At 44.2% G+C, this 15405-nt stretch overlaps 1 protein-coding gene across 1 annotated transcript; it reads left to right on the top strand.

Annotated features, from left to right (window-relative positions):
* Nucleotides 1-9425: 9425 nt before the first annotated feature.
* Nucleotides 9426-14436, top strand: LOC134286702 (uncharacterized). The gene is made up of 2 exons (XM_062848358.1): nucleotides 9426-10942; nucleotides 11445-14436. Exons 1-2 carry the CDS (start codon nucleotides 9426-9428, stop codon nucleotides 14434-14436), a joined length of 4509 nt encoding a protein of 1502 aa, XP_062704342.1.
* The last annotated feature ends 969 nt before the right edge of the window (nucleotides 14437-15405 follow it).

Genomic DNA, 15405 nt, shown 5'->3' with positions numbered 1-15405 from the left:
TTGCAGTTGATTTACCAATAGATGCGAGATATTGCCACTAGAAGACGTTAGTTTCCATTTTGCAAAAGCAGTAAAGGGATTAGAATTTCTTGAAAAGTATTCTACATTCTACAACTTTTTTCAATTTGGACATATTGTATTCAAATCAAATAGTAATCAAAGATCAATATATAATTCTTAACTTCAAAATTTAATTTGATTTGATTTACTTATTCCTAAGATATAAGAGTTAATAGAACACCAGTCAAAAGTATGATTCTGCTTAAAGCGCTCCATATTTGTGTAGAGCTAACCAATCAAGTCCGAATTTGTAGAAATTACAGATAACAAGATGAGGAACTATCAGTCCAAATTTGAGAATTTTTGATATAGTTTATGTAAAGTTACGGCTTGTTGAATGTGTTTTGGATAATTAATAAAATTGGCATGCTTTTAAAAATTTGCAACTACCATCATAGTGTGTCAGAAATTAATACCATACGGCTATTAAACTGAAAATCCTTGATCTACCAATCAACTTTAATAAAGCAACAATCTTTCCAATTAATCACGATCCTGAGATAAATAAAACTAAAAATGTGTATGCCCTCTAGCGCCTCCTAGTGGAAGGATTTGAAATCATACGGCCCATCAATTGAAAGTTCTTGACCAGCCAAACAATTTTGTCAAGGACACCAACTGTCTAAATAGTTAGGATCTTGAAATATATGGGATCGATATTACGTCAGTGTTACATCTATTTTTGATATAACAAGAATCACTGACAAACAGACGTAACACCTACGAAATTGAAACTCATATATCTCAGGACTCTAATTACTTAGATTTTAGACTTTTAGAATGTGGATGTCTTTGGAAAAGTTGTTTATCTTGTCAAGAATTTTCAGTTCAAAAGCTGTTTGGTTCAAGTTTCTAACTTACTAGTGGTACCGTAAACCGGGGTCAAATTGATCTTCGGGTCGAAATTGATCACACGTTTTTCGGTTGGGTTTGGCATGGTTTAAATAATTTCCTTTCAACTATCGTGCAGTTTGGAAGCGATACTAAACGATAATGTAAATTATTTGAAGTTTTTTTTTATCTAACGGAAAATCGTCTGATCAATTTCGACCCGGAGATCAATTTGACCCCGGTTTACGATAGTTGAAATTTTGAAAAATCATGCACTTTATATTTGGGGTAAGTGTACCAGTTATCGTCATAGTGGTTCCCTATTTGGTCATAGTGTTAATTTGAAAAGTTTTCAAGCTTTGACCTATTATGAATGTTTTAGTAGCAAGAATTTAAAAGCATCTTGTCATTAAAACTCTTGAAATGATGCACAATTTTGAATTATCTCAAATAACCACTATGGCCAAATAGGGAACCACTAACTGGCGATAACTGGTACACTCAGCCTATTCAAAAAATATTCAACATGTTGTAACTTTTTATAAAGTGCCCAAAAATTTTGCCAAAAAATAGTTTCTCAATTAATCAAAATTTGTTAAAAACTTTTTGAGAAATTCTAATCATTTGTAAACTATTGTAAACTTTTAATAAGCGTCGCCCAGTGTGCCAGAATCCCACATCCAATAGTAAATCATTTGTAAGTTTTTGACTTATCAAACAACTTTTCCAAAGCCACTAACTCTTTAAGTAATTTTGACTTTGACATATATAGGTTGTTTTTTTTTTTTTACCAGAATTAGGTCTATTTGTCTCTGGAATCACAGAAATTGATGCCCCTAAGTGGTATGCAGATCCTCAGGTATGTCATTGGTTCAATAACTGCTCGCACATCTTAAAACGTTTTTAATTGAATCAATGACATTGCATAAATTATTGAAAAAATGTTTAATTCGACGGCATGATTAGTTTTATGCTGCATAATCTAAATATCTGGCGGTGCGAAGTAATGAATATCAACGGTTTAGTCTTTGGGACAAAATTAGACGAATATGGGTCGTATTAAGCCGAAGATGGGTACCATTAACCTTCATGAAGGAGTTTTCATACTGCTGATAGCTATAACTTGGCGCTCCGAGCCATTTATCACAAAACGGATTTTCAATGGGATAAAGTCCCCCTTGAAGCAGTGAAGATAATGCAATGATGTATTCACAAATTCGGGTAAATTTGGCTGATTATTCTGATTCTAACATGATGTGCATTTTCGTTACGTTACAACGCGAGCAGAACCCTGTTTGAAACTGAACGGGCGTTGTAACGTCACGAAATGTAAAAGTCGATTATCCGAAAATAAATCCGAAATTTAAATGTTTTATTCCATTGAATTGAAGAACAAACCAATAAATTTCAATGGTGGAAAAAAAAATCAGAATATCATAAAAATCCGAGCAGATTTTTTAAGATGTTGGTAGTGCGTTAGAGAGGGTCGGATTCTAGCGCGTTGTAACGTCACGCTGCAAATACGCATTTTGAACACGTTTTTCTAATGAAAACTAAATGTTCAATAGTTCAAATATATCAGAAATTTTACAAGGAATCCGAATATGAAAAAACATTTTAAGGTTTACGCTCGTTTTCATGAGTTATAGTGGAAAATCTGACTACGAATGCGTCAAAACGTTGTAACGTCACGGTAGAATGTGTCATTGATAATTTAGTTTCTTTTAGTTTTTTTTCGAGAAAAATCCAAAAAGTGTCAATCCATGATAACTTTTTTCAACGTTCAAAAAGTATCTATGTTTTAATAGTTTGTGAAGCATTTGTATATTGTTAGTGTGGTTCTGTCACATTCGCCCGAAAACCACTCGCCCGAATTCCAAATGCCCGAATGACAAACACCCGAATGTAACAAACGCCCGAAAGTCATTCGCCCGAAAAGACCATTCGCCCGAAAACCATAATAATCTAGAACACTTTCTGCAATCAGTTTAGGCGTCGTCCACGCGTATGCCTGAACGCCATTATCAACTAAAAGTTACTGCAACCATTTTCATCAGAGGTTTTTGCTTTCTTTGAACACAGTCTGATTTAAGACTTATACTGTTACAAACATTTTCGGCAATATAGCTGTGGAAACATTGATAGGAATTGTCCCTTCTTTTGTTAATAGGCTTTTCTTTCTAGTTTCACCTTCAAGGACATTAAATACAAATTTATGTCATTTGTTACCAGAAATTTACTCTTCTTGCAATCATGGGCTGTTCTTTTAAGTTATTCTGTTATGAGGAACCTTGACGTTTTACGTTTTTACAACTTCTGGATTCTAAACATGATTTCAAAAGAACAGCTTGCTCAAATAAGAATGATGAAATAGCTCACACGTTCTAATTTTTATCAATTATTGTTCATTTTAACGAAACGTAGTTATTCCGAGTAGATCAGTCGTGAACACTATTAACTTAAAAGTGTTGACTACTCTGTGCTGTGTCTTTATCCTTTCGATCATAAGAATATCGAGTCGGAAACGGGTCATGCTCCTAAAAAATCGCATCTTCATGTGGCAGATGTTCCTAAAAAGATACTATCATCGCCATCGCCCTGTGATGGCCACCAAACCCGAAGAAATGGTGCTAGCCAGAGCATCGTAATGTGTAAAATTAATTAGGGTTTTCTCCAAAACCGATGGCGTGAAATACCTCTACCTTGCGTACCCGGAGAAAGAGATAGGTGCACGTGGAAAATAAAAGCAGGGGTACCAAGTGGAACCATCTCCAACTTCCACAGCTCGGGAAAGGGGCACCAATTTGGTACCATTTCGCTTCACAGTTACTCTGTTGGTGGCTTGAAGGTGTGTGCAGTTGTATGGGTGGCCTGGCCACCATCCACAATCAGAAAGAGGGAGAGAGAAAAATCACGGGGAAGGATGAGTAATGTGCCATTGACCTTGTAACGAAACAGCTGATTACTCTTCGTCTTTTTGGTAGGCATTACCGTCGACCAGCTGATTTTGTTCACTCTTTGGCTCCACGAATGAAGAGATGGTTTTACATAACTTTCTTTTTGCGCAGGCCAGACAGCCGGCGTAGTGCGATGTTGGATAAGATCGAGACACCGCTAGTTCGGTTTATTTAAGCTGTATAATCGCGAGTTTAGGTTTTTGCAGTATGGATTTAGTGGAGAACGGGGGTACATTGATCTTTTTTTTACACTGAACTCAATCAAATCATATAACACCTTGTAATTGAATGGGGATTCAATGGAAATTACATCCTTCCGATATTCCCAATCGGTGTATAAATAAGACATAAACTGAAATGACGAATACATAAATATAAAGGTCAACCTTCTAAACTAGAAGCAGATCACACCTGTTCAGATTAAGTTCCGCATCGACATTTTTATGGATACCCATTCGGCTCTATAAGGCACAAATGCAATAAAGTCACCATCACCATCACCATCCCGGGTCGGAAGGTAGAATCACTCGAATTAAAGGCCAGTTCATTAGGATGTTCGAAAACTGTTGTAGCGTCATCCCTCTAAGTTGGGGCAAATTGTGTTGGCCCAATATGGATATGACTGATCGCAGCGTGACCTAATAATCCTCACCCGGAATATAGTCGGGTCATCATCCATAGATGGAAACAAATCTTTACGACGATCATGCCGAATTCAAGCTGAATAAATCTTCGAAATCCCCCCAGCCGATCTTTCAACCACTGACTGACTGGTGGTGCTCTCGCCATAATGGGCGCCATGTGGAAGCAAACTGAATTAGGAGGCGAGCCGAAAAAATACTTCCTCTATTTCCTCTTATCGACACCATCGGAAACGAGATTTAAATATTCAAGACAGCAACAAAAAAAAATCTCAGCACGACAGAATATAAACCGTTGCACACACTAATAGGTAGTTCGATGTCATTGATCCTCATGGTCAATAAACCATCCGATGCGATGTGTGCGGTTTTTTTTTGGCACTGCCGAAAAAGTTTGTGTCGCGGAAAGTTTGGTGGAATGGAAGATCGTGCTTCGTTGGTGATACTTATTTAGTATGACGATTGGAATTCCCAAAATTATCGTTGTTTTTCGGGGGTATCCCTTTCATTGCGGTGATTTCACGTTCACGATCTGATACTTGTTAGATATTGAAATTCCTGACAATCTGGCATGTATCTACTTGATTAAGATGTATTCATTATCAGTTCTGCAGTAAACAGTATCAGATATCAGTAGTCCGGCTCCAGAGGCATCAGGTCCATTTGGGAAATTTGTACTGTGAACAGTGCAGCCACACTTCCAAAGGCTCAACGTGATATGATGTTTTCATTTGCAAAGCAAACAAAATGGCTGGTTCTGTTGAGCCGAGTAGAACAAGATCTTCAATACGAAACGTGGCTGGCCGAGTCAGTATGACGTTACCCAATAATGTTAACATCTTTTTTTATCAGAAGCGGTAGTAATCATTGTCTATGAATAACACTTAGAACCGTCTGTTCCACTGAGTGGTATGAGTTCACTAAAGGGGATGTTCACAAACCACACAGACCAAATTATGGTCATCTCAGGGGAGGTGGATCCCCCTCAGACTTTTGTCCATAAAACAATTTTAAAATTTGTATGGAGCGTAGACCTTTGGCCAGACCCCCCTCCCCCTGCCACCAATAAGTCATACATGGATTATGAACAGCCCCAAATAGGTGACCCCTAATTCATAGTGTATTGAGGCTAAGGACTTCCGGACAAATTTATGCTAGCCTGCTTCCACTGAAAATTTGACGTTTGAACGGTGCCGGCATCGTTAAGACGTCAAGATTTCTGTGAGAGTATACACTTCGAAAATATCTCCGTCCATCGTATTACACCGCTGCCAAGGTTTGTCCTCTCTCGCTCAGTCCCACCTACCAGCATGTACTTTGTCTTAGCCGCATTCACCACCAGTCCGACCTTTGCTGCATCACGTTTCAGGCGGGTGTACAGTTCTACCACCGTTCCAAATGTTCTAGCAATAATATTCATGTCATCCGCAGTGTTGGTAAACTCACACTCAAAGCTCACTCATGAACCGCTCCTGCGTGAGCAAACTCGCGCACGATTCTAAATCATTTTCTCACGCGCGAGATTTTCATGCAAAATCTCGCTCTCACGAGTCAAGCGCCGAAATCTCATTTGCCTGTAAAACGAATCCAAATCAATTTAAACGACAATCTTTGTTGTTGTATGCAAGGTTTGATCTTGTCCTGTTATACAATCCTAAAAACTTCGTTGTAAATAATAAGATTACCAAGAAATTAAGGAATGAGTAAAATCACGAGTCAACTCATGCATGATTTTTTCGGCGGTGAGTTTGGCGAGTCAAAAATCGCGCGTGAATCAACTCAACCATGAGATTTGAGAATTTGAGATTTTACCAACACTGGTCATCCGCAAACCAGACAAATTGGCCGGATTTCGTGAAGATCGTATCCCGGCTGTTGAGCCCGGCTCGTCGCATAACACACTCCAGGACGATGTTGAAGAGTAGGCAGGAAAGTCCATCACCTTGCCGTAGTCCCCGTCGAGATTCGAATGAACTGCATAGTTCACCCGAAATCCTTACGCTGTTCTGCACACCGTCCATCGTTTCTCTTATCAGACTGGTAAGCTTCCCGGGAAAGCTGTCCTCGTCCATGATTTTCCATAGCTCTGTCGTAGGCCGCCTTGAAGTCGATGAACAGGTGGTGCGTTGGGACCAGGTATTCACGACATTTCTGGAGGATTTGCCGTACGGTGAAGATCTGGTCCGTTGTCGACCGGCGATGAAACCGGCTTGATAACTTCCCACGAACTCATTTACTTTAGGTGAAAGACGACGGAAGATGATCTGGGATAGCACTTTGTAGGCGGCATTCAAAATGGTGATCGCTCGAAAGTTCTCACACATTAACTTGTCGCCTTTCTTGTGGATGGGACAGATTATCCACTCCTCCGGTAGCTGTTTGGTTTCCCAGATCTTGACTATTAACTGGTGCAGACAAGTGGCTAACTTTTCCGGGCCCATCGTGATGAGTTCTGCTGCGATACCGTCCTTACCAGCCGCTTTGTTGTTTTTGAGCTGGAGGATGGCATCCTTAACTTCCTTCAGCGTGGCAGTTGGTTCGATCTCGTCCTCTGCTGCACCAACATAGTCATTTCCTCCGCTGCCTTGATTCCCCGTGCCTACATTCTTTTCGCCATTCAGGCGCTCGTCGAAGTGCTGCTTCAACCTTTCGATCACCTCACGTTTGTCCGTCAGGAGGTACCCGTCCTTATCCCTGCAGATTTCGGCTTGCGGTACGTATAGCCTTTGCGGGATGCGTTGAGCTTCTGGTAGAACTTACGTGTTTCTTGTGAACGGCACAGCAGTTCCATTTCCTCGCACTCTGCTTCTTCCAAGCGGCGCTTTTTTCCCGGAAGAGACGGGTCTGCTGCTTTCCCTTCTGTCTGTATCGCTCCACATTCTGTCGGGTTCCATGCTGCAGCATTACCGCCCGCCCTGCAGGACCCAAACTTCCAGGGGAGAGAGGAAAACTTAAGGCGGTAGTTGGTGGAACGCGAGCCAATAGAGAGTACTCATGTACGGTCCCCGTAACGCGAAGATAAGGAAGAGCGAGAATAAGTTTTTAGTGGGTCGAAACCCACATAACCCGAGGTACCGCCTCTTGAGTATATCATATATACTGCGTTTTATATATACGAGGAAACGCAATATACAAACTGTTGATTCTGGCAACACGCCACCAACTAGAAATAAAACAAAAATTTCATTACGTAATTTGTTAAACACCCATCACACAAACACATATGTATCCACACATTTGTTCAGAGTAAAGTTGACTGTTGTACCAAACAGACGCGCGTTAATTTCGCTCCTCCGAAAAGCCGAAACTCGTTCGATACACTCCATACCCGCGAATATCGAGGACATTTTGTGGTCCGCCGATCCGGATTGTTTCGGTTTCTGATCAATTGCTCCGATAGCAGTTGAATTCGCGAAAAAGTGAATTGAAACACGCACCCGTCGCGCAGTGAGGGCTCACAAGTAGCCCGGAGAAAAGTGACGCCACCCGAATAACACATATGTTGTAGATGAGTCTATATGACTCCTATATGACCAAATTTGGTCATATTAGAGTCATACCGACTCATGTATGACATGTGTGCTACTAGGGCATTGCTGGTGGCGAGCAAACGGCTGCCTCGGGTCAAGTGTTTTTCGTTTTTAAACGTGCTAGCGCTGATGCTAGCAGCGTTTTCGTTGAAAAGTGCCTCTGGGAAGGTCGATTTCCCATGGATTAAGTGCTTTTTCGAGAATTCCGTACGATTTGATCCGTGTAGTGAAACGATCACAACGTGTACGCGCATGCTCTTGGGCTTTGTGTGAAAGCAAAAGAAAATGGCCACTACCAGTGCAAATTGAACATGCTATAGTGTTTTTCGCAATCGCGATCTGCTTCCCTTGAGTGGAACGCAAGTGCTGGGAGTTTGAGGGCGATATTCAGTGAAGTGTGAAAGAACCGCATTGTCGGTGAGAGAATGAATAAGCACGATGAGCATGACACGTACACCAATCGTGACGCGAAGTGGAAAAATAAAGGCGACGGCAAAGAACCCGTCGGTACGGAGAAGACCACTGGCGGCGAAGATCCCGTCGATGGAAACGTTACGCCGGTGAAGGGAAACAGCCAGAACAGTGAACTAGTGTCGATCAGTGAACAAAAGAAAAACAAGAAAAATAAAGAAGCAAAAAAGAAGATGGCCGCTGAATACAAAGTGCTGAAAAATCAAATGAGTGCATTAAAAAGAAAATTAGTACGAGTGAAAACGGCGATGGAAGCTGACACCGACGACCCCAATCAAAGCCTGGACTGCAAACAGTTTTTGCAGCTTCAGCTAAAGATTGTGGAGAGCGTGAACGATAACTACAACACACACCAACAACGAGCTCACGGCCTCGACATCAGCGATGAGGATCGTGACGAGCTGGAAACGCTTTGCATCGAGTTCGAGCAGCTTTACGGTGAGTTGTATATTGTCCTAACTAAATTGTTGTAATCGCCCTCGCAAAAGGACGCGCAGTTGGTTCAGCTACCCGTTTCGTCCCCCGTGAACGTGTCGCAGCTGCCTCCGTTAAAGGTGCCGTTGCCAACGTTTGATGGATCGTACGAGAACTGGTACGCATTCAAGTCGATGTTTGAGACCATCATGTCCCGCTACAGTTCGGAGTCCCCTGCAATAAAACTCTACCACCTCCGAAATTCGTTAGTGGGCAAGGCTGCGGGAATCATTGACCAGGAAATGATAAATAACAACGACTACGACGCAGCTTAGGCCACACTGACAGAACGCTTTGAAGATCGCCGGCTAATAATTGATAAGCACATCGATGCCCTATTCGATTTGCCGAAGCTCACCAACGAAGACGCGATTGGGATGAGGAAACTTCTGGATACGTGCACGAGAAACGTCGACGCTTTGAAAAATCTAGGTCTGCCTGTTGATGGACTGGGGGAAACAATGCTGGTCAACCGCATCGCTTTGAAGCTCGACAGCGAGACCCGCAAGGCATGGGAACTGGATCAAGTTTCAACGACTCTACCCAGCTACGATGAAACTTTGGATTTCCTACGCGAAAGGTGTCGCGTTCTTGAAAAGATTCGTCCCCTCACCAAGCCACCAGTGAAACCTCCATCGAAACTCCAGCTTCGTAGCTCCGCAGCGTCCCAGGTCCGGACGAGTTCTTTGGTCACCACGACGGATACTTGCCCACAATGTTCCGAAAGTCATGAGTTGTGGAAATGTGACACCTTCAAAAAGGCTGGCATCGCTGATCGGTATGACACACTCCGCCGGGTCGGCGCCTGCTTCAATTGTTTGCAGAAGGGGCATCGCACGACTGACTGTTCGTCCAAGCGTTCGTGTAAAAAATGCAACAAACGTCACCATACTACGTTGCATCCAGCTGACAGCCAGCAAAGGAAGCCAGAAGATTGTACGTCCGAAGGTTCGCAGCACGGTCCGCAGCCAAAGCCCGAGAAAAAAACGACACCACCACCACCAGCACAAGCAGCTGCAGAATCCGTCGGTACAGAGGTGCAAGCTGCGCTCTGTACTCATCCAAAGGGAACAGGAAAGCAAGTTCTACTTTCAACAGCTGTAGTTCTTGTTTACGGAAGAGCTGATGTCTACCCTTGCAGAGTCTTATTGGATTCGGGTTCCCATTCCAATTTTGTCTCGGAACACTTCGCAACTCTGCTTTCGTTGAAAAAGGAACCGGCCAACGTTATGATCTCTGGACTGAACGACATCAATACAACTGTTCGATTGAAGATTCATACGAAGATCAAATCTCGTATAAGCGATTTCACGGCGTGCCTTGAATTCTTCATAGTACCCAGAATAACAGGAAATTTGCCCCTGTCGAAAGTGAGCTGCACCAGCTTTACGATCCCGAACGACATCCAGCTCGCAGATCCGAACTTCAACATTCCTGACAGGGTGGACATGCTCCTTGGTGCTGAGGTATTTTTCGAGATGTTGAAGTCAGGTCGTATGTGGATCCCGAACACCAATGCCGTTCTACAGGATACCCAGTTCGGTTGGGTGTTAAGCGGACCGATTCCAAGCAAGGTGTCGGAGAAGCAACAATCGTTTTTCATCACCGCTGAAGGTACCCTCAACGAAATTGTACGGATTTTCTGGCAAATCGAATCGTGTTGCGAACCCGGAGAGAAACTCGTAGCGTCGGATGCGGTTTGCATCGACCATTTCCGTGAAACACACAGCCGTACCGCTGAGGGCAGGTACGTGGTTCGCCTGCCATTCAACGATGTGAAGGACCAACTAGGTGATTCGAAGGCTATGGCAGAGAAACGTTTTCTTGCCCTAGAGAAGCGACTGGATAAGACTCCAGAAGTTAAAACGCAGTATATTTCCTTTTTGAGAGAATATGAGATGCTTGGTCACATGACGCTGAACGAGGAGACAGAAATCGACGAGCTTAATTCGGCGTACTACCTACTAGAGATGGTCGGGTTTCGGATTTTGCAGACCCGAACCCGACCCGTACCCGAACAATTTTCAATTTTAAAACCCGGACCCGACCCGAACCCGAGAATTTTTTGTTCCGTCAAACCCGGACCCGACCCGAACCCGAAAAATTTTCGATGATCAAACCCGAACCCGACCCAAACCCGAAAAAATATTTGTCAATAAACCCGAGCAAAAACCGAGTTCCCAAAAAATTGTTAAATGAATCGGTTATAACAAATATAACATATTTCCAAATACTGATTCATCTACACTGGTACCAAACCCGACTTAAACCCGACGTTATTCAAACCCGACCCGACCCGTACCCCGAAAATTTTGAATTTGTTTAAACCCGAACCCGACCTGAACCCGAGTTTTAGAAAATTTCCAAGCCCGAACCCGACCCGTACCCGTCGGGTTCGGATTCGGGTCGGGTTTCGGGTTTGAAAACCCGAAACCCGACCATCTCTACTACCTACCACATCATTACGTTTTGAAACCCAGCAGCACAACAACTCGGCTTCGTGTTGTGTTCGATGGCTCGGCGCAGAGCGACACTGGAGTCAGCATTAACCAAACCCAAATGGTCGGTCCATCGGTGCAGAACGACCTCATATCGATACTGTTGAACTTCCGATCGCATAAATTCGCATTCGCTGCCGACATCCCAAAAATGTATCGGCAGGTCGAGGTCCACAAAGACGATGTCCGTTACCAAAGGATACTCTGGCGGGAAAGTCAGGATCAACCAATCCGAATCTACGATCTACGAACCGTAACTTACGGCCTTGCATCATCCCCGTTCTTGGCGACAATGGCACTTCGGCAACTAGCCGAGGACGAGAAGGAACAATACCCGCTTGCTGCCGAGGCGGTCATAAAATCATTCTACATTGACGATGCACTTACAGGAGCAAGCTCTCTGGACGAAGCGATTGCACTCAAGGATCAAATCATAGGACTACTGGAACAGGGAGGCTTCAAGGCGCACAAATTCTGTTCAAATTTGGAAGAATTGCTGGCTACTGTTCCTGAAGATCAACGAGAGAGCTGCGTAGACATAACCGATCCCACCGTAAATGCGATAATGAAAACGTTGGGCGTCTCGTGGAATCCCAAGGAAGACAGATTCACGTTCGTCGTGCCAGGAAATCCGAATCGCGAGGCTCAATTGACGAAACGATTGATTCTGAGTCAGATTGCTCGAATTTTCGATCCGTTAGGATTCGTAGGACCCGCAATCACTGCAGCAAAACTCATCTTGCGGGAACTCTGGAGTTTGAATTTGGACTGGGACCAACCGGTTCCTTGTGAATTGGCGAAGCTGTGGATGGACTATCGTGATCAACTACACAGCTTGAACAATGTGAAGATCGAACGGTGGATCCTTAGTGATGGAGCTTGCGCACGCGAGCTCTGCGGATTCGCTGATGCGTCAGACATGGCATATGGCGTCTGTCTGTATGCTCGGACGCAATGCAACGATGGAACAGCGAAGATGATTCTGGTGTGCAGCAAGTCACGAATTCTACCACGAAAGAAGAACAAGCAGAAGGAAATTACAACTCCGAAGGCCGAATTACTAGCAGCGTTGTTGCTCTCGCAGCTTACAGCAAAGGTACTGGCAGCCATCGACATCGATTTCAGTTCTGTTAGATTGTGGTCAGATTCGCAGATAGTTCTCTGTTGGCTGCAGCAGGCTCCGGATGTACTGACGGTCTTCGTCGGAAACCGAGTTAGGCAGATCCAGCTCTTGACCGCTGGTTATACTTGGCAGTACATTCCTTCGAGGGAAAACCCTGCGGATCTGATTTCCCGCGGCGTAGCACCATCGGAATTGAAAGGACGAAGGCTCTGGTGGAATGGGCCTCCAAGCTTCCAGAACGCGCAGCCGCTTATCGACCAGCCACCACCGCTTTCGGAAGAAGAGGTTCCGGAAATGAGAAAGACCGTTCTCGTTTCTGCTACCGAACACTCGAGATTACCGTTATTTGATCGGGTCAGTCGGTATATGATCATACAGCGAGCAATGGCATATGTGATTCGATTCTGCGATTACATCAGAAGCGGTCGACAGCAGTTGACCAAGGGGCTACCGACAGCATCCGAAATGAAGCGAGCATCAACCTTGATTACGCGCTTAGTGCAAGCTGAAGTATTCTTCCAGGAGCTACACGCAATACGGTCCGGAAATGACTACAAGCTGCCGTTTCAGAACATGAATCCGTTTATCGACCCAAGCGACGGAGTTCTACGTGTTGGCGGACGATTGAGGAACGCGGCCATACCGTACGAGCATCGTCATCAAGCAGTCCTTCCAGATAAACATCCGCTAACAATCAACTTGATCCGGCACTTGCATCGTACTAACTTCCATCTTGGTCAACGAAGCCTGCTTGGAGTCGTCCGGCAACAATACTGGCCACTGAAGGCAAAGAACATCATCCGAAGCATAGTACATCACTGCATACCGTGTTTCCGGATGAGACCCAAGAAATCCACGCAACTGATGGGAGATCTTCCGGATTACCGTGTCAAGCCGTCTCCCTTATTCTCGCATACCGGGTTGGACTTTGCGGGACCATTCAACCTTCGATCAAGCACAATCTCTAGACATCCGACAACCACGAAGGGATACGTATGCGTATTCGTTTGCATGGCCACGCGTGCTCTGCACCTTGAAGCTGTGTCGGATTTGAGTTCGGACTCTTTCATGGCCGCACTTCAGCGATTTGTCAGTCGCCGAGGCCTGGTGCAGAAGCTGTATTCAGACAACGCAACTAATTTCGAAGGCGCCAACAACCACATGTGTCGCTTAGCTGAACTGTTTCACGACGAGCAGCACATTCGTGCTGTTAACGAATACTGCGCACCAAGAGGAATTGAATGGTCATTTATTCCTCCTCGGAGCCCGCATTTCGGAGGAATCTGGGAGGCGGGAGTTAAATCAGTGAAATCGCATCTGAAGCTAGTTTTCGCTGAACATCGTCTGACGTTTGAGGCTCTGTCAACCGTCCTCGCACAGGTGGAAGCAATTTTGAACTCCCGTCCTCTCACACCGGCTTCCGACGACCCCAATGATTTGAACGCCATTACGCCAGCACATTTCATAATTGGGAGAGAATTCCAAGCCATACCGGAACCTTCATACGCCAGTATTCCGCAAGGCTGGTTGTCGCGTTTGCAATTCATCCAGGATTTGAAGCAGAAGTTTTGGAGAGTGTGGATGAACGAATATCTGCACGAACTTCAGAAACGCCAACGAGATTTGAAGGTCACCGAATTCAAGGTTGGAGCCATGGTAGTCATCATCGACGAGAACGCACCACCGTTGAAGTGGGCTCTGGCCCGCATCATTGAGCTGCATCCGGGCAAGGACGGGAACACACGCGTGGTGAGCTTGCAAACCAAGAACGGCACTACCAAGCGAGCCGTGAAGAAGATCTGCTTGCTACCACTAGACGACGAGAAGGACGACCAGAAGTTGGAATCTTGAAATTTCCAATTTCAACGCCCCGGAAGATGTTGATTCTGGCAACACGCCACCAACTAGAAATAAAACAAAAATTTCATTACGGAATTTGTTAAACACCCATCACACAAACACATATTTATCCACACATTTGTTCAGAGTAAAGTTGACTGTTGTACCAAACAGACGCGCGTTAATTTCGCTCCTCCGAAAAACCGAAACTCGTTCGATACAGTCCTAGATACAGTCCATACCCGCGAATATCGAGGACACAAACTTTAAAGCAAAGCCACGCTAGGAAAGTCCTTCAATAAATAACTGTGGAAATGCGCTAGGTTGAAGTGCCAAAGGGTACGTAGAGATAGAAAGAAGAAGAGTAAGTAGAAGATTGGTGATGGGACATTTGCACAGGGTGTCGAGAAACTGATGGGTGAAGGATGGGCGAAGAGGTGAATTTCTACGAAGAAATTTATTTTCGATCTTTTGCCCTTTCAACGGTTTGTTTTTTTTGGCCTTTTGTTCCTAAACCGCCCAAAATAAAGCGCACTGCCCTAATGGCCCCACACCATATACAAAATTAAGGTAACCTTCCATATTAAAAGATCTCTTTACATGCTATGTCACATGACACCGTCCTCATCCCGTCGATTTTAGTTTTGAACCGCAGCACCGTCTCGATCAGGGTCATCGATGAATGTTGATTCATTGTTGAATACCTTGGAAAGTTCAATCCTCCTCAAAGGGTTAATGCTGTTTACGAAGAGTAGAACAAAATTGAACAATTTCCACTCCAGAAAACTGCAGCTCGGACATCAGCCTTAAGGGCAGCTTTCCTATCCTTGTTCCTTTATTTTTCTGACCACGCACCGTCTCAGCTAGAGCAGGCGTTTCATTAAATCGTAAACGAGAGGGAATGTAAGGTTGGCAAACCACCACACCGCGTGGCTGGATCGCTTATTCTGGAAAGGGAAAACAAGATGACAGGGCAAGATA

This window comes from Aedes albopictus, chromosome 2 (assembly GCF_035046485.1).
Source record: "Aedes albopictus strain Foshan chromosome 2, AalbF5, whole genome shotgun sequence".
In the NCBI taxonomy this organism is placed as follows: domain Eukaryota; kingdom Metazoa; phylum Arthropoda; class Insecta; order Diptera; family Culicidae; genus Aedes; species Aedes albopictus.
Note: the sequence above shows the minus strand (reverse complement) of the source record. Positions and strands in the feature narration are given on the sequence as shown.